This window comes from Garra rufa, chromosome 13, assembly GCF_049309525.1.
Source record: "Garra rufa chromosome 13, GarRuf1.0, whole genome shotgun sequence".
Taxonomy (NCBI): domain Eukaryota; kingdom Metazoa; phylum Chordata; class Actinopteri; order Cypriniformes; family Cyprinidae; genus Garra; species Garra rufa.
This window is the reverse complement of record NC_133373.1, coordinates 10569264-10588791: the sequence shown is the minus strand read 5'-3', so window position 1 is coordinate 10588791 and position 19528 is coordinate 10569264. Positions and strand designations below refer to the sequence as shown.

At 38.6% G+C, this 19528-nt stretch overlaps 1 protein-coding gene across 1 annotated transcript in view; it reads left to right on the top strand.

The window, feature by feature from the left end:
• LOC141283398 (disabled homolog 1-like) overlaps positions 1-13304 on the top strand; it is a 130716-nt gene extending 117412 nt beyond the window's left edge. The window contains exons 3-4 of the mRNA XM_073816683.1: positions 5983-6122; positions 13185-13304. Of these exons, the coding sequence (XP_073672784.1) occupies positions 5983-6122; positions 13185-13304 (260 nt within the window). The remainder of the gene's footprint in view (positions 1-5982; positions 6123-13184) is intronic.
• Positions 13305-19528: the final 6224 nt, after the last annotated feature.

The following is a 19528-nucleotide window of genomic DNA, read 5'->3' as shown; positions in this document are numbered from 1 at the left end:
TGATAAAAATTGATTTGATCTCTTATTAAATAGATTGTAGGGTCAAATAATAAAAAAAAATATCACAGCTATAGATAGATAGATAGATTATCCGATTATTCAATTAATCATCAGAATGATCGACCAGTTACTCAAAAACAAAATAATCGTTAATGACGTGTATTAATAATACTGTAGAAAGTCTGGTAAAGTTACAATATTTATTTATTTTTTATTTTATTTTAGTATCGACTTGGTGCTGAAGAACCAGTACTTTGTTTGAATTTATATTGATCTCTGTTCGATGCAGAAGAAAAGAAATGGAGAAAGAAAACAGAGATAAAAGGCTTGAGAAACATGGAGCATGGCGAAAATAATAGGAAGATACAGAGAGAGGAAGAAGACAGAGAGGGACTTTAAAGTCGGCAGCAGCAGCAGCAGCAGCAGCTTTAATTCAATAAAGACTGGAGCTGTGTTGTAAGAAAATGAAAAGTCTTGTAGGGAGTCATTAGGCAATGTGTGGTTTCTGGCATTGACACAATGCCACAGGGAGATGCCAGCCCAGTAGTAATAAAGTGAGTGTGTGTGTGTGTGTGTGTGTGTGTGTGTGTGTGTGTGTGTGTGTGTGTGTGTGTGTGTGTGTGTGTGTGTGTGTGTGTGTGTATAAGAGAGAGAGAGAGAGAGAGAGAGAGAGAGAGAGAGTGTGTGTGTGTGTGTGTGTAAGGTAAGCCTGTTTCTTCTATCTCTTTCTAAGATTAAACTAGTTTTTTTCTTTGAATCTTTTCAGATTTGTTTGGTAATATTTGTTTTATTTATTAGCTTATTAAAGATTTAGTTAGATTTAGGCACTGTACATATATTGAATAGACATATCAAACATTATATAGAAGGTTTACTCCTTGTATTAGTCTATACCATATTATATTTTACTTTTATTACCAATCTTAGATGTTTCTTTCCCAATTTAATGCATTTACAGAAATGATTCTCTTTGAAATTTGTTTGGACTCTGGTTTCTGGGATTTCTAGTTCCAACTGCACATAGCAGTTCAAGCTCTTGTGCCCTCCTTCAATTATACCTAATGTCAACAGCTCACTGTAGCTGTCTGCCAGAGTTCCCTTATTTTGAAGAGCCATGGGAGTGGGTGATATCCAGACTTCTCTCCAAGAAACCGCAAGCTGTCCTCAGTCTGAATGAGGACTTTGGAGCCCTGCAGGGTAGAGAGCTGGAGCTCATTTCAAGACATCTCTACTTGGACAGTATTGTTGGCAGCCTTCTGACACAGATATACCCACCCACACACTCATACGGTCAGTTCTTTACCGCCAAAGTTCAGTCCCTAAGGTAGGCAGTAATAATAAGCGGCATTGCAGGTGCAGCAGTCTGAACTAGGGGAAATAAATGAGTGTTTATCCTTCCCATTCCTGCCGCTGAGGGACAGCTGAAAGTTATCAGCTTGCCAGAGCTCTCCACAAACTGTCAGCGTTGTAGTCAGAGCATGGTTTAAAGTACTAGTTCACCTAAACATGAAAATTCTGTCTTCATTTTCTCACCTTCATGTCATTCCAAACCCATACAAAATTCTTTACATCTATACAAAATTTGTTTTTAATCCATATAATGTCAGTGGGGTTCAGAATGACTTTGGAGGCTGTTTATTGAATGAAAAAAGATGAGTGAGTTCCTTCCATCATGTGTGCGGTGACCTTCGAAGAGTTGTTAATTCATCATCTTTCATGAATCACACGCTCCTCTTCGTCAGCTGCCTAATGTATGTGTTATGCATGTGAAGGACGTAGACTGCTATTCATTATGGCTCATCTCTTACTTTAGCATGTCACATTGTGTCAGTTTTATTGATATATGTTGCACTAGAAGCCCAGAGCAATTTTCCTCACCACTCTTATAGATTAATGACTGTGCAGTTGCTTGCTGACTAGCAGGACAGCCCATAACATACCACAGATTGTCATTGGATTCCATTGGAGGGATGCAGGGCATCTCATACTGTATGTGCATTTTTAGTATGCTATACACACAAATTGCTGAGTGTTTCTCCACATGTTTGTATTGAGTAAATTACCTCAGGTTTTGTCCAGAATTGTTGTTTAAAATCACAGATGTCTCTACTTCGCTTCAAGCCTTGTGAAAGAGATCTTTGTAGCACTCCAAACCAGCATCATCTGGCATGGGAGGCAGGTGCCGCTAACAAGGAATCTAAAGACCAAATCCTCTAGTGTCAGTTGTAGTACTCTTCTTGATAAAATAAGAGCGAGGTTCGCCTACACCTATCTGGTCTCCATTACTCCATACCTCACTCTCATTCGGGTCATGGCACCAATTTAACTGGTCCTACGCTTACCACTCCAAGAGTATTCGATTCAGCATCAGCTGGCATGGAAGGTGGGCACTCTAACAAGGACATTAAAAAACACAGCATCAGTTCTAGTGCTCCTCTTTAAGCCCCAAGAGTAAGGTCTTATCTGGCCTCTATTACACTCAACCCCAAACCTCACTCCAATCCAATATAACTGTTCCTACTCTTACCATTCCAAGGCTATTCGATTCAGCATCAAGTGGCATGGGAGGTGGGTGTGATTCAGCATCAAGTGGCATGGGAGGTGGGTGCTCTTATAAGGACGTTAAAAACCACAGCTTCAGGTTCAAGTGCTACTCTTTAGGTCCCGAGAGTGAAGTTTACTATCACAGGTCTACACTTACCCCCTTAAACCTACCTCAGTCTAATTCATGTCACGGCACCAGTGTAACTAGACCTACTCTGACCTCTCCAACTGGGTTCAAGCCAGCATCAACTAGCACTTGAGACAGGTGCACAAACAAGTATGCTGAAGACCACAGAAAGTTTCTAATGTGCCTTTTTAGGTCCCAAGAGTACCTGCACAGGTCTCGTCTGGCCTCCATTACACTCACCCCCTAACCCTCACTCCCATCTGGGTCACGGCGCAAATGTAACTGGTCCTATTCTTACTATTCCAAGAGTATTCGAATCAGCATCAACCAGCATGGGGAGTAGGTGTGCTAACAAGTATGCTAAAGACCACAGCGTCAGTTTATAGTACGCCTTTTGAGGTCCCGAGTGTAGGATTTACCTGCACAGGTCTGATCTTGCCTCCATTACACTCACCCCCCAAATCTCACTCCATCTGGGTCACGGCACCAATGTAACAAGTTCTACTCTTACCACTCCATAGTATTCGAATCAGCATCAACCAGCATGGGAGGTGGGTGCACTAACAAGGAAGATTAAGACCACAGTGTAAGGTTCTAGTGGTCCTGCTGAGGCCTCAAGGGTGAGATTTACCTGCTCTCTCCTCCATTACACTCACCCCCCTAAACCTTACTTCCACATGGGTCATGGCACCAATGTAACTTGGTCCAACTCTCACCACTCCATGGGTATTCGAACCTGCATCAACCGGTATGGGAGGTGGGTGCACTAACAAGGATAATAAAGACCACAGTGTCAGGTTCTATTGCTCCTTCTGAGGCCCCAAGAATGAGGTTTACCTGCACAGGTCTTATTTGGCCTCCATACTCACCCCCTAAACCCCACTCCCACCCAGTTTACAGCACCCATTAAATTGGTCCTACCTTTACCACTCTAAGAGTATTTGAATCAGCATCAACCGGCATGGGAGGTTGGTGCGCTAACAAGGATAATAAAGACCACAGCATCAGTTTCCAGTGCTTCTCTTGAGGCCCCGAGAGTGAAGTTTACATTGACAGGTCTACACTCACCCTCCAAACCTTACTCCCATTCAGGTCACAGCATCAGTGTAAATCCTAGTTCAGACTACACAAGTTTAAATGTTGGCAGATCCCTGTGCTTTTCAGAGTACATGGCTTGCTGTCGATCTTGAAGTCATTGTGGTGTTCACACTACGTGAGCTGACAACAATTCTGCAACCCAATGACTCTATCCAGACCCCAAACACATTTTGTCACACGAGAAGTGGAACAGGAATTTATGCGAAACAACGTGCGAGTTGTTTATTTGAAAATAGCGCTGCAAGCTGTTTGCATGATGATCTGTTCTGAAAAATGTTGCTTCATTTCTTCTCCACACTTCTCTTAATGCCATGTTTCTGTTTTTTTTTTTTTTCATCTGGTGACCTCAAAACATGCGTTTCTCTCTAATTGGCTGTTCCTCATTACGACACCTGACACCACAGGATGTTGAGTCAGCCAACAAGTCCAGATATTTAGCATGCTAGATGTTTGTCTGACGCTGACAAGATGCTGACGAGGTGTCGACGAGATGTCGCCGAGGCATCAGCGAGCTTCTATGGTGCGTTGTTGAGTAGTTCACACATAAAGTTTGCAGAGTGCTGATCACTCGTTGATTTTCCCCGGATCACAGTCAAACCCGTCAGCAAGCTTAATAACTTGCGAACCGGGTTTAAATCTGGCTTAAAATACTGTAGTGTGAACCTGGCATTAATGAACCTACTCTCACCTCTCCAAACAGGGTTCAAGCAGCGTCAACTAGCACTGGTGGCAGGTGCACTAACAAGGATGCTAAAGACCACAACATCAGGTTCTAGTGCGCTTTTTGAGGTCTTGAGAGTAGAATTTAATTGCACGGGTCTCATCTGGCCATCTGGCCATTACACTCACTACACTTCAAACCAGTGTCAACCTCCGTTGGAGGTGAAAACCACAGCCTCTATTGTCAGTCATTCACTCAGTCAGTTTTGGTAAATTTAGTGTATACTGATCTGTTAAATGTTGTTGAATGCTGACATCCAATTTGAGATTCTTTAAATTATGTCTAGCTTCTACAGTTTCAAAGTAGCTTCTCCAACACTGGTGCACCCCCTGCTTGCGTGATAGTTTAATTCTTGACCCCTCTTTTTTTAGAGGAGAGTGTAGCAGCAATGGAGAACATGGAGGAGTATGTAGAAACAAGGTCAACATAAGATACTACTGATACCACAACAATACAAGAGCTAAGAGTGACAGGAAGTGCAAGAACGAGAAATGTCAAGCTGGTAAGGGGAGACAGAAATACAAAGGGGGTGGATATTGAGGTTGGTGGGTTGACTGACTTATGGTGTTTTTGTCAGTAAGGTCTGCCTGTCCTTCCTGATCTTTTTTTTATTATTATTAAACATATTCCCCTTTCACCCTTCCTCTCACCCTTCCTCTTGTACATGCAATCAATTAAGCCTAAGTAAGTTCATGTGTGTCCTGGCAAGTGTCTATTTGCCTTTGTCCACTGATCAAACTGCAGGCTCAGACCTAATTGGGTCTGTTTGTCTTTGCTTCACTGAGCGTGAGCAAGTTAATTGGTCTACATCCTTGGAGGCTCATCGATTGGCCAGTCCAGTTATCCAGTTATAGGCTTTGTGATGAAGGTGTGGGAGGAACCACTTGATCTTTCTAAGCCATGATTGGCTGATAGACATCCACTTTGATGTGAGAGCTCAAAAAAATATTCAGCTTTCATCCCTCCTATCGCCTCACACCAGACCTGGACACAGCGTTGTTACTTAGAAACCAACCTTTCCCCATCATGCCTCAGGCCTGACATACCTGCAATTACAGCCACACACATGCAGCAGTCTTGACCTTCATTCTGAGCTGCGAATATGGTGCCAAGCGTGGGGCATTTGTGGGTTAGGGAGGGTTTTCAAAGCTCTGGGTTGATTTTAAACCCTGCGGCTTTGAACAAGCCCGCAGGCTCATGCAGACAAACTCCAGCTGGACCTCAACAACTAGACTGAGATAAAAGATGCGACTGCTCAAACAGAACACAGTGTTAGAAATATGAGGATGTGGGCTGGGATAAATACGGGTTATTAGAATATCGCTTAGTATTTTTGTCAGCTGCAAGGTCCAGATTGTGCTGATCGTGGGAAAAGTAATGGCACTTTGAGATGATAGTAGATAGAGGGAGGAGGAGATGTGCTGCAGATATGCAAAATTCATCAAATGACTGTATGCTTCATCTATCTCCCTCTCTTTTTTTCTTTCTCCAGGGCAGGACCGCAGTGAAGCAGCTCTGATAAAGCGTTTTAAGGGGGATGGTGTTCGCTACAAGGCCAAGCTCATCGGGATAGATGAGGTCACTGCCGCAAGAGGAGACAAACTCTGTCAGGACTCAATGATGAAGCTCAAGGTGTGTGTTGGTTGCTTTATATATGTTTTGTTTATTTGAAAAAAATGACTAAAAAGTATAAAATAATGAATATGTTTGTTCATTTAAAAAATGCAGATGTTTTCTTTTAGGTGTAGTTTTAGGATTTAAAGGAGAAGTTCACTTCCAGAACAAAAATGTACAGATAATTCACTCACTCCCTTGTCATCCAAGATGTTCATGTCTTTCTTTCTTCAATCGTAAAGAAATTGTTTTTTTGTTTTTTTTTGAGGAAAACATATCAGGATTTCTCTCCACATAGTGGACTTCTATGGTGCCTGCGAGTTTGAACTTCCAAAATGCAGTTTAAATGCAGCTTCAAACTTCAAAATTGTCCTACATTGCTGTTTTACCATTTTGTAAAGGGTGTTTGATCTTTTTTGCATGTTCACTTTGTAAACACTGGGTTGGTACTTCTGCAGCGATGTAGGATGATTTTGAAGTTGGAGGTGAAAATGACATGGGAGTTTTTCAACATACCCTAACTGTCTTGAACCGGAATACACAGAGTTGACGCAGAGCTAGACAAGACGAGCATTTGAGGTTAAAAATGTATATAAATTGTCATTTTTTTTTAGAAAATAACCAATCGTTTCACTAGATAAGACCATTCTTCCTCGGGCTGGGATTTAGATACCTTTAAAGCTCCATTTAAACTGCATTTTGGAAGTTCAAACTCAGGGGCACCATAGAAGTCCACTATATAGAGAGAAATTCTGAAATGAAAATCCTAAAATTTTCCTCAAAAAACATAATTTCTTTACGACTGAAGAAAGAAAGACATGAACATCTTGGATGACAAGGGGGTGAGTAAATTATCTGTAAATTTTTGTTCTGGAAATGAACTTCTCCTTTAGTATTTATAATTAACTTTATTTAAAAACAATATAATAAATGTTTTGGGCCATCCTCTTTTAAAGGGATAGTTCACCCAAAAATGAAATTCTGTCAATAATTACTCACCCTCATGTCGTTCCAAACCCGTAAGACGTTTGTTCATCTTCAGAATACAAATGAGGATATTTTTTATGAAATCTGAGAGCTTTCTGACCCTGAATAGACGGCAACAAAACTGAAATGTTCACAGGCCCAGAAAGGTAGTAAGGTCATCAATAAAACAGTCCATGTGACATGTGATTTTATGAAGCTACATTACTTTTTGTGTGCAAAGAAAACAAAAGTAATGACTTTATGCACATGCATGCGTCGTTAGACCACTGAAGAACCACTGATTACACATGAACTATTTTAACAATGTCCTTACTACCTTTCTAGGCCTTGAATGTGTCAGCTGCGTTACTGTCTATGCAGGGTCTGAAAGCTTTCAGATTTCATCAAAAATATATTAATTTGTATTCCGAAGATGTACAAAGGTCTTAAGGTTTGGAAGAACATGAGGGTGAGTAATTAATGACAAAAATTTATTTGGGGTTGAACTTTCCCTTTATTTAGTTACCTAAAGGTGTAACTTCAGTTGGTTGAATGAATAAACCACATCCATTAGATTGGGTAATGAGCCATGTGAACACCAGGGTCACACTACCATGTGTATGTGGGTTGCTCTATTTGTACGCCCCTGATACACATAACTAGACATTGATACACATTGTCTTGATGCCTCGGAAAATCAGTATCTTACTGTATGTTTGCTCTAAATTGCACCCTTTTCACTAGCGTTTAAATTCTTAGTGTGTTTGAGAGAGAGGGTGATTTCGCTGTCTGATTTGCATGTTGGTCTGATTGGAATGTCCAGACTGTTATTGATCAGAGCTGTTTACCTCTCACTCATCCAGACACATAATCTATACTCATATTCCCACAGTTCGCCACTCCTTAGCAAACAAATTAGTCCCGTAGTGTCATTTTTAATCTCTTATTCCTCTCTCTCACTCTTTATGGCTCTCTGGTCATCACTCTGTCGGTAAGAAGAGTTTAAACAGTTTGACTTGAGTCTTTTCATATAATCCCCATCCTCCCTTGATAATCAGGCCACGTTGCGCTTTAAAAAAAACTTCCATAAGCGTCTATCCAGCTTCTCCCACAGATGATGTCCTGCTCTCACACCGGACTACAAAAAGAGATTTATATTTTATATTTCACGTCTGCATCTTTTCATCACTCCAGCAACACTTATGCACACACTCCCACTTCTTGGTTTGAAATGTCAGAGCTTGTGCTCTCTCCGCCGTGATCTTCCAGCTACTAGCATTAGAACGGCTCATTCATCATTGTGCCAGCACATATGGATAGGCATAATGGTGTGCTAACATACATCATATGACTGACGGATGCTGCTCCCTGCACACTTGGAAGGAAGATAAAGAAACAAGCTCATCGGATTGGCAAGGACGTATTATGGTCCTGGATGACTTGAGGGCTCCAGCTGTTTGGAGAAACGCCCAAACCCACCCCAAAGACACACCTTGGAATGGATTCGGGGGTATACGAAGCAAGCTAGTTTCGGCTTTTGGTTTTCATAATTGCAGCTTTATATTTTGCAAATCTGACTTGACAAGTGGTTTATGAAAATATACAAATCGAGTGAGAAAATTCTGAGTTGATTTAGGTCTGCCGTGTGATTTCTTCTCATCACAGTCTGATTTTGGCAAAGGCGGTGCACAACCATCTGGGGTGGCACTTTTCTTTTTTTCCATACCAATCTCAGCTTCTCTATCGCTCATTTGCAGTAGTTTTACAGAAAGATGGTGCTTTTCGTTCCTTCTACCCCTCTTGTTGAACATTAATTGTGTCCGGTGTGAATTGTGTGTGGGTGAACACTACAGATAAGTTAGGATGTCTGTGAATTACTAAATAAAATGCATTGCTGTTTGGTTTCTTAAAAGTGCAAAATGTACTCATACATTCAAAATGTGTTACCATCACTAAGAACTAAAAGTCACCTTAGTTTAATAATGTTATTTACTTTGATAATGTTATTTTACTCATAGTGTTGGGACACTATGAGCCTCACAGTGTGCTTCCTTTGGTACAGTGTAACAAAATATGGTAATTTTAATGATAAAATGCTCCTGTAAAAACATGTTAATTGGTTAATGATTAGTTCCCTTGCTATATGTGACCTTGGACCACAAAACCAGTCTTAAGTAGCACAGGTATATTTGTAGCAATAGCCAAAAATAGGGGAGAGTGGGGGCGGTTGCAACACTTTTTTGCATTTCCTTTAGTTTCTCAGAAACTGTTTGTATTAGAAAGCCGAAATTGTAATACAATAAAGCCACATCTGTCAGCTACTCACCCATATGGCTAAAACATGTGTACATATGATAATATACATACAATTTACACTTAAATAGACAAAGTGAAATGTTGCAACCGTCCCCACAATAGGGGACAGTTGCAACATTCAATAAAATGAAATTAAGTCATTGTTAAATATAATTTTGCTATTTCTTTATTTTTTTGTGCACAGTCAGGGTCTTTAATAAGGTAAATTGGCTGTAAAAACAAAAAACAAAAACAAAGAATAGTAAATGAAAAACATTGTTAAGTAACAAGTAGATTTTTTACCTATTTACTTAAAAAAAGTAGAGATACCTAACTATTAAAGAGGTTCATTAGTATTATCATTATAAAATTACAATTATGTAATTTTATGGCAAGCTTTTAAATCAATATTGTGGTAGGGACAGCATTTTGGGACGGTTTCAACAGTGTGTTGCAACTGTCCCTACAGTGATAGCCATGAAAAAATTTGGTATATTAGCTTGACAACATATCATTGACACATGCTAGCTATGCCTATTAGAAGCTAAGAACGCATTGATTAAAATGATATGTTTTTACAATGCGTCACACAAACAACTTAGACACTATGACCAAAAATCTCAAAAAATCTAAAAAAAATACTTTTTTACCAAGAAAATGATTTTTGGTAGAAGGACTGATCACATGTGGCTAATTTCCAATAAAGCATGTGCAGTATGAATATCATCTCTGTATCTTATTCCTGCTTGAATAAATAAGCAATGTTGCAACTGCCCCTTGTTGCAACCGTCCCCACTCTCCCTTACATTGTATTGTTAAAAATGATAAATTTTTCTTTAAGGCCAAAAATCAAAGGATATTAAGTAAAGATCATGTTTCATGAAGATATTTTGTAAATTTCCTGCCGTAAATATATCAAAACTTAATTTTTGATTAGTAATATGCATTTCTAAGAACTTAATTTGGACAACTTTAAAGGTGATTTTCTCAAAATTGTATTTATTTATTTATTTGCACCCTCAGATTCCAGATATTCAAATAGTTGTATCCAAGGCAAATATTTTCCATACAAATGACAAAAAACATACATACAGCCATACAAAAACAAACCATAATCGATGCTACATCAAAGCTTTATTCAGCTTTCAGATGATGTATAAATGTGGTCCAGGGTCACATATACAGTGATGGACTGTAATATATGTACATTCCTTCTATATATTAGTATTTACTTTGGCTTGTGGAAAAGCTTTAATTCTACATAATCACATTACAGCCTGTGTTTTTCAGTGGTTGTCATAATGGGTACAGAACAGATTTTAGTACTTCAGTAGGTTGGTAAATCATTATTATATTAGTGATTGAATAAATTTTGTTACTGTAAAGTTAAAAGGGAACCCTGGCTAGTAAGACTTATATAACATAAATGATCTCTCTCACTGAAATATGTAGTAGAAAACCCATGAAAGATTTATGTTATTTAAAAATCCACATCGTTTTATACATATTTTGAAATATGGGGGCGCCATTATTTTTGATTATGTCAAATGGTTGCATTTGGTGAGCTACTGGCGCTACACGTTGCTCTTTTTACTGCAACACAATTTGGAAAATAAAATACTGGTACGACACAACATTGTGCGGATTTTGGTTGCAATTTTCAGTTGAAGGGCAACAAGAGAAACAATACAAATCTTTACTTCTTTCCTAGCAATAAGAAGAGGAGAAGAAAATGGGAAGATGTCTGTGGACGAATAAAACTTCCTAAAAACCCGCGTCTTTGTTCTCTCCACTTTAGCCCAGATGCCTTTGAGGCTTTTAGTAGACCACAGCTACTGAAAGAGCTTACAAACGGCAGAGACAAGAAACATTAGATGCCATCCTGGCAAGATGTAAACATGCCGATGCTTGTCATGGCGCCGCAGCCATTGAAGGAGTTTCTCAGAACGAATTTCACTCGATATACGGGGCATTTAGACTCCTTGTGAGGAAAAATTGATGGTATGGCATTTGATATAAGCCTACGTCTATATCCATTACCACTGTAAGCTCGTTCAGTAGCTGTGGTCATCGTATCAGCATTTTATTTTCAAAGTTGTGTTGTGGTAAAAATAGCAAAAGGTAGTGCCAGTAGCTCACCGAGTGCAACCATATGATGTCATTGAAATAATGGCACCCCATAGTCTAAAATATGTTTAAAACGATGTGGATTTTTTAAAAATAACGTAAACCTTTCATGGGTTTTCTACTACATATTTCAGTAAGAGACATCAATTATGTTATATTAAGCCATTGTTTACAGTGTATGTAGAGGCCTGACTGGCCCTAAATTTATCCTTGCCGATCTTGGTCGATCCACCAATCATCAAAGAAACAGTGATAAAATATAATGAAAAAGCTGTTTCTCCATAGTGGGCTTTTAAGTGTTAAATATAAAAGTGGGCAGTCAGCATTTTAGTCTGTGGCTGATAGCTAATTCAATAGCCTTAAATTTTCAAGAGCAAATGGTTTCTTTCTATTCTTCTCTGTCGTTTGTCTTTTTCTCACACAGACAAATAGGCTGCATTTACAGTCAAACAATTGAGATTTTTTTCTCTGATATCTGGCATTTTGAATGCGTGTAAAGAACAAAAGTACATATGGGATATTCATTCATTCATTTATTTTATTCAGTTTGATGGGTTTTGTTTTAAATGTGTATTTTATATCTGTACACAACAATTTAAGACTGCAGGTTAATAGGGTAAAAAATTAACTAAAAGTAATCACCTTACTTACCCAGTTAATTGGTTACATTGATAATTGCAAACATTTTTTGTATTACAAGTTTTGTAAAATGTTAGGTTTAAATATGCAAATGAGGCATTATTTAATGAAATATGTGTTCATTTGCATACATTTCTAGTACAAAATCTAAACATTGGATGAAGTCAGTTTCAAAATTCTTGTTTAATTATTATTATTATTATTTTTTTTGACATATTAGAGTCAAATGTTTTTACAGAGGGAATTTTGGGTATCTCATATTGTCACTCCATAATTCAGAAAAAAAAAACTTAGAACAGACAGAAAACAATGTACTTTTTACCATTTTGAGGGGAATAAAATGTTGTATAAAACCAAGCAAAGGATATATGAACAAATCCCTTTGTAAAAACCTTCAGGATATAGACAGGAATAAAAATGTAAAGTTTGGTGTGTGTAAGTGTTACTGAAGTGGAGATTTATGGCTCAGTGTAGGAGAAAAAGCTCATTTTGAGAAAACAGCTTTTAAAAATGTGGATTGTAATTGCAATCTATTTACACAAATAGATAAAGTGCTATAAAAGAAACACTTAACAGTGTCTTTTGGGTGTTTTCTTTCCACTAGTCTGAAAAAACACTTTATGAATCAACAAAAGCCCAAAATCTCAAACTTGACGGGAACTTGACAGTGTTTTAAAAAAAAAAATGTAAATGTAAAAAAAAAAAATGACCCTTATGACTGGTTTGGTGGTCCAGGATCACATATAATTGTGGGTGGGGATGGTTCAATATGTCTATTTTTGAATGACCGTCAGTAAGACCAGCAGAATGGTGTAATTACAGCATCTACCAGCAGAGTGTGGGGTGTCCCAGTCACTCCAAACCAGCACACATCAGAACCTCTAAGCCTGAAATTGTTGAAAACAGAGAGAAAATGAATCAATTTCTTTACATAACAGCTAATTCTCCCCGAGGATTGCAGCAAGTAGCGAAAGCTGCCGTTCCCTGCTCTGTTTCTGTTTTATCTGCATTTCTTTTTTTCTCATGTTGCTGTTTTCATCTTCTTGTCTGCAGGGAATCGCAGCCTCTGCGCGGTCTAAAGGAGAACACAAACAGAAAGTTTTTCTCACTGTGTCCTTTGGAGGGATCAAGATCTTCGATGAGAAGTCAGGGGTGAGTTGGGGTAGTGCTTGAGAGTCGGGGATGGGCGGTGGGAATTGTGTCCTGTCACTACCTGTGATCCTTTGAAGCAAGTGTCTGAGCCACAAATACAAATCCTCAGATGCCTAACCTGGTTTCTCTTTGTTTTATCTACAAAAAAAGGACATTTTGTGTTCTCATTACTTTGGAGATATGTTGTAGCTTATATCTACTTTTCCTTTCATCAATGTATTGATCTACGGCAAGTGCTATAAAGCAGTCGGCATTAGTGAAAACCTCAGTCGGAGAGCTAATTGCAACAACAAACACTGGGTGAGCTGAGATGTCCAGTCACATTGCAGTTTCAATGCAGCTTTAAAGGGCTCTACATGATCCCAGCCAAGGAATAAGGATCTTATCTAGGGGTGAAAACTTTTTGAATGTAAAGATTAGGGTAAATTTAACTTATTTTGTCTTCTGGGAAACATGTAACTATCTTCTGTAGCCTCTGAAGGGCAGTACTATGAAAAAAAATGATATTTAGGCAAATTAAGAAAAATATACACCTCTTCATTTCTGTTCAAAAGTTTTCACCCCGGCTCTTAATGCATTGTTTTTCCTTCTGGAGCATCAGTGAACGTTTAAACCTTCTGTAATAGTTGCATATGAGTCCTTCAGTTGTCCTCAGTGTGAAAAGATGGATCTCAAAATCATACATTGTTCATATAGGGTCATTGTTCGATAGGGTTCAAATACACAAAAATGCTGGAAAACCAAAGAATCAGTGGGACCTGAAGGATTTTTCTGAAGAACAGCAAGCAGTTTAACTGTTTAGGACAAACAAGGGACTCATGAACAACTATCACTAAACAACAAAACACAGCTGTGGATCATTCAAGTAACAACACAGTATTAAGAATCAAGGGGATGTAAACTTTTGAACAGGGTAATTTTTATAAATTCAACTATTATTTTCTCTTGTGGACTATATGTAAACATCTTTTATGTGAAATATCTTTTTCAGGTCAGTACTAAATAAACAATAACATGCATTTTGTATGACCCCTTTTATTTTGGTAAAATAATTACCATTTTGCAGATTCTGAAAGGGGGATGTAAACTTTTGACCTCATCTGTATATACCTCAATAAACCAGTGTTGAAAAATATCTTTCATGTAATTGCACTACATAGTCTGTCTTTAACCAGATGAAATGTGTGCAGGCCTTTAAATTTCTGTCTGCACTAAAATAATAATATTAATAATTTCACAGACATCACTCTGTGAAAGTTCTCCTTGTTCACGTCTAGTTTAGAGTCTATGGCTTTTTAAGAGCCCCTCATCTTCTAAGCCTCAAAAGTTTGGGTCGATGGCAAAAGATGGTTTCTGTGTGTTAGTGTGCGGTTGCTGTAAGCAGGCTTGACTCTGTTCTGTGTCGGGTGGGGGTGAAGCCATCCTTTGGGAGAGGTAAGCCTGTGTTAATGATGCGTTTTAAAGAAAGGAGCGCTCTCCGGGGAAATCAGGGAAGCCTAATTGAACAGACTTCTTAGAATAGAACGAGCGTAGCTTTACAAGACCCATCTGCAGGGCCTTACGCCATCTTGATGGAGAGTAAATGGCAATAACAGCTAGTGAATCACACCTGAGCTACTTATAAACGGAGGGAATGATGCTTATTTATAAAGTATTAGACCAGATCACGTACACCTAAGTGCTGTTCCACAGAAGGAGAGGTTGAAAGAGCAGTTCACTTTGTGACACTTATTGATTCGCCTCTCTCTTTCTTGTTGTGAAGTTTCACTGAGCTCTTTTGGTTTGAAGCCAGTTTGGACATTATTTTTAAAAAAGAGTGTTTTTCTCAGTGTCTTCATTAGTTCCACACTGACTTACAGCGTTGCAGTTCATTTCACAGAGGTGAAAATAGCATAATTTATCATTTTAATTCAGTATTTAGTTTTTAAATTTTATGATATTTTTATGGTTTTTTTTTTTTACATTTGCTTAAACAGTTTACTCAAAAAAATGAAAATTCTGTCATTAATTACCCTCATGATGTTCCAAAACTGTAAGACCTTTGTTCGTTTTCAAAACACAAATTGAGATATTTTCGATGAAATCCAAGAGCTTTCTGACCCTGCATAGACAGCAACACAACTACCACTTTCAAGGCCCAGAAAGGTAGTAAGGACATTATTAAGTTGTCCATGTGACAGCAGTGGTTCAACCGTAATGTTATGAAGCTATAAGAAAAACTTTGATAAACATAGCTGCAAGCAGCTATTACTAGGGTTCAATTGCTTTAAGGCATTTAAGCACATATGAAAAAATGCATTATGTAGCAAGCCTTTTTTGCAAATGAAGGTAATTTACCATAGAAATAGTAGGTTTGTTACATTTATGACTGTTTTAGCGTCAGCTGTGGTCTGATCTCTTTAAAACAGTTTATTCTTGTATAGAATTATCTGTCTCATGTGCTTACCAGGTTTCGTTAAGTTTTAAGTTTTCCTTTAGGCTTCTTAGGATTTGGGGTAAATTTGGACAGGCCTCTTTTCTAAACGACCCCATTATAGCTTCCCAAAGGGCAAATTTCAACATTTTTTGATAATTATTTGACCTAGAGAGTCCAGATAATTGTACTGCAGTGTTTTTTTTTTCAATGGAGTGAAAAATCCTAGGACTTGTTCACAAAACTCATTTAACAAACAATTTGATTGACAGCCATAGTTCTACAGGCAAAGTTGTCTGGAATGAGGAGTTCTTTCATATGATACGAATATCGCATATATGTGCAAAAAAACGCATGACACACAATAGTTTACGCTCTGGAAAAACATGATATTGCCCCCCAGTGGGCGATTTCTTTCAAATTGTCCACAGACCTTTGGGGATGTGAGTCAGACAGGCCCACCAAGTTTTGTTCCAATTGGCCTTTGTTAACCATGTCTAATAGATGCTCAAACTTCATTGACCAGTGGTGATGAAATGCGCGAATGTCGTTATAGAGACTTGTGGCACTTTGGACCAAGACTGCGTACAGAGATTTTCATGTTGATAGGACAAATGGTTGCATACATAGTTATAGCCATTTTTATTTTTTTCCCCTCTTATAGCACCATCAACTGGCCAAGCTCAATGATTTTTCTTCAGCAACCTCAAAATTAGCTCTTACTTAAGTCTTCTGAATTTGGCGAAGATATTTCATTCTGTTCAGGAGTTATAGGCATTTTACTAAAAGTGGCCCTGCCCCTTTCAAACGTTTTGACGTTCCTTTTGAGACAATGAGTCGAAAGTTAGACTTTTTTTTTTTTGATAATTATTGATATTCGCTCTCCAGTGAAATGTTTGTTCAGTGGTTTGGTTCTGATCATGCAACTAGCTCACAAAAGTAGTTTGGCAGGCTCACAATCAAATCTGATGCATGTGTTTTGTCTGGTGTGAGCCAAGGATTCCAACGACATAAGACAATTGGTCCAACGGTTTAGGAGATATGAGCAGTTTCATACTTTTGATCGCTGCAGCACCCTTCAGGCTGATTGAGGCTTGCTTTGGTAACGTAGTCGGCGGTGTGAGTACTACCATCCCTCCAAGTTTCATGTCTCTAAGACTTACGATTTGGTCTGCGTGATCAGTTTTATGTGGGGATTGCTGATCAGTGACCATTCTAACAATTACAATAGGGTTTCAGCGCTATGCGTTTGAACCCCTAATAACATATAACAATAACAGCTGCAGTAACATTGCATGTACTGTTGGGGCCAACAGAGAGCCCCAATGTTATCATACTGTGTGTTCAGGAAGACAAACAGGAAACCCAAAAAAGACAACTTATCTGAATAAAAATCTGTTTTTAGATTTGTAGCCACTTTTTCACAGCTGATGAGTCTTTTAGCTGATTTTACAGAAGCAAATATGCGTTGATGGTGAACAGCCAGTGTGGCTGATGAATCTCTGTTCAGGGTTCAGTGTTATACCGATGGGTGCCGGTGATAAATGAGAGGTTACTATGTGAGCACAGTGTGCTCTGTTGTCATGGCGCCAGGAGGTGACCTACATGACAAGGTTTTAATCAGTCATTGATGCACTGATCTATTAGCACCATGACCTTTTGCTCTCTTTTGTGAGTGTGTACCTGTCTGAGTGTGTATGTGTTTAATTATCGCACTACGATTGCATCACTACAACATATATCAAGTTATGCTGCTGTTGGTTTAGCTCTGAATCTAGTGCAGCGATGACATTTTATCAGATGTCACTTGTGAAACTTTACAACCAAACCATTATGGTGAAAAATAAATTCTGTTGTATAGATGAAAAATGCTAAGCGTTTCTCTATCTTTTTTATGTTCTGAAGAAGGAATGACATGAGGGTGAGTATATGATGACACAATGTTAATTTTTGAGTGAACTGTCCCTTTAAATCTGTGAGGGTCACACTATCATTCTTCTTACTCTGGCGAGTGTTTAAATTGGACCCTGAGACTGAGCCAATGCAGTGAGTCGAATTGATGCTCTGCCCTCTCTATTACTAAATCCTATAATGTTTGCAGTGGTTCTCATAGGGTTTAGAGATGTTATAGAGTAATAGAAGGTAGTGAGAGAGAGAGAGAGAGAGAGAGAGAGAGAGAGAGAGAGAGAGAGAGAGAGAGAGAGAGAGAGAGAACTGCACTCTGGGTTGTTGATCACAGTGATGGTTTATAAGGTAAGATGACTGGACCATGTCATAGTGGCTGTGCTGGAAGTCATTAGACTTTATATCTGCTGTCTACTATATACTTCATATCTGTACCTCTTTCTTTTCCCCTCTTTCGTTACCAGTTGGTGCACCTTAGAATTGAAGACTGAGAATTTAGAACAGAAAACTTTGCTTAATCATGCTTAAAACAGAAAGAGAAAGATGGAGATGGTAGAAAAAAAGTGAAACAGATAGTACCAGACAGCCTCGTTAGGATTCAGCAGCTTTCCTCACTGTCCTTTTTGTGTAGTTGTTCCAGCTTCATCTGCCTGTCCTCCCCTCCCTCCTTCACTCTTTTCCTCCTTGGCATTGGCTGTCCCCTCCAGGCCCTCCTCTGATGAAGAGGAGCTGCTTCCTGATTTCATTATGGTGACTCAGTGGACGGCCGTGTGCGGTACTGTGACTCGGTTAATCGTATTGCTGTCCTGCTGTCTGAAGGCCTGCCAAGACCAGCCACTCGTATTATTAACTCTCCCACAAAGAGAGAGACCAGAGCGGAAGCAGAAAACAGGGAGGCCTCCAGCCTGCTTTCACCTCCAAACTCCTCCTCAGTTAGGACTGCAGTCCTGTTTACACCGAGAAAGCCTATAATATCTATAGAAAGCAATTCGTTAGCATTCACATTCATTTCAGTGACAATTGCTCGGCTTGGTTTCAAAACCAAGCGAGCCGTCTTGCTATCTTTTGCCTACATGAGCAACCACCTTCAGAGGAAGTGTCCTGACTGAAATGGAAATTCATAAGTGAATGATTTGGTTTGCTCTACTTTGCAAACTGCATCCTAATGTGCATACTGCCCTACTACATAGTAGGTGAAAAGGAGTCCAAAGAGTTGGAATACACAGTATTCAATAGTGAGCAAAACAAAACTGAATGATTTAAAGGGGTCATAAACTAGGTAATCAGTTTTTCTGATCCCAACATTAGATAAGAGTGGATGAACTTTATTTTTAATGAATTCCAGACTGCATCAGTAAGAATTTGATATTTTGTTCACTTAATTTTACTGCAGATTTGTTTACAAACAAGGCACAATTCGACGCAGGATTTGCAGAAAGATTGAAACTCAAAGACGATGTTGTGCCAACTATATTGGCTCCGACAGTAATGAGTAACTGTTTTTATTCTTGTTTTTATTCTTGAATAAGAACTGTCATTCTTATTCAAACAGAGCGTTCTGATAAGAGGGGTCAAAACAGAACAGAAAATAGCCTATTTGTTCTAAATTATGTTTTTGTTTTATGTTTAAATCTTGATAACATGACAAGTCGACCTCAGAGAGCAGTACAAAATAAAAAAAGGGCAATTCATGACCCTTTGAAACATGTAGTGCTGGAAAACTATTTGCAGAAAGTAAGTATTTTCTAGAAATCACATACAGTCAAGGTCAAAAGTTTACATCCTCTTTTCAGAATCTGTAAAATGTTAATTATATCACCAAAATAAGAGGGATCATACAAAATGCATATTATTGTTTATTAAGTACTGACCTGAATGAGATATTTCACATTAAAAATGTTTACATATAGCCCACAAGAGAAAATAA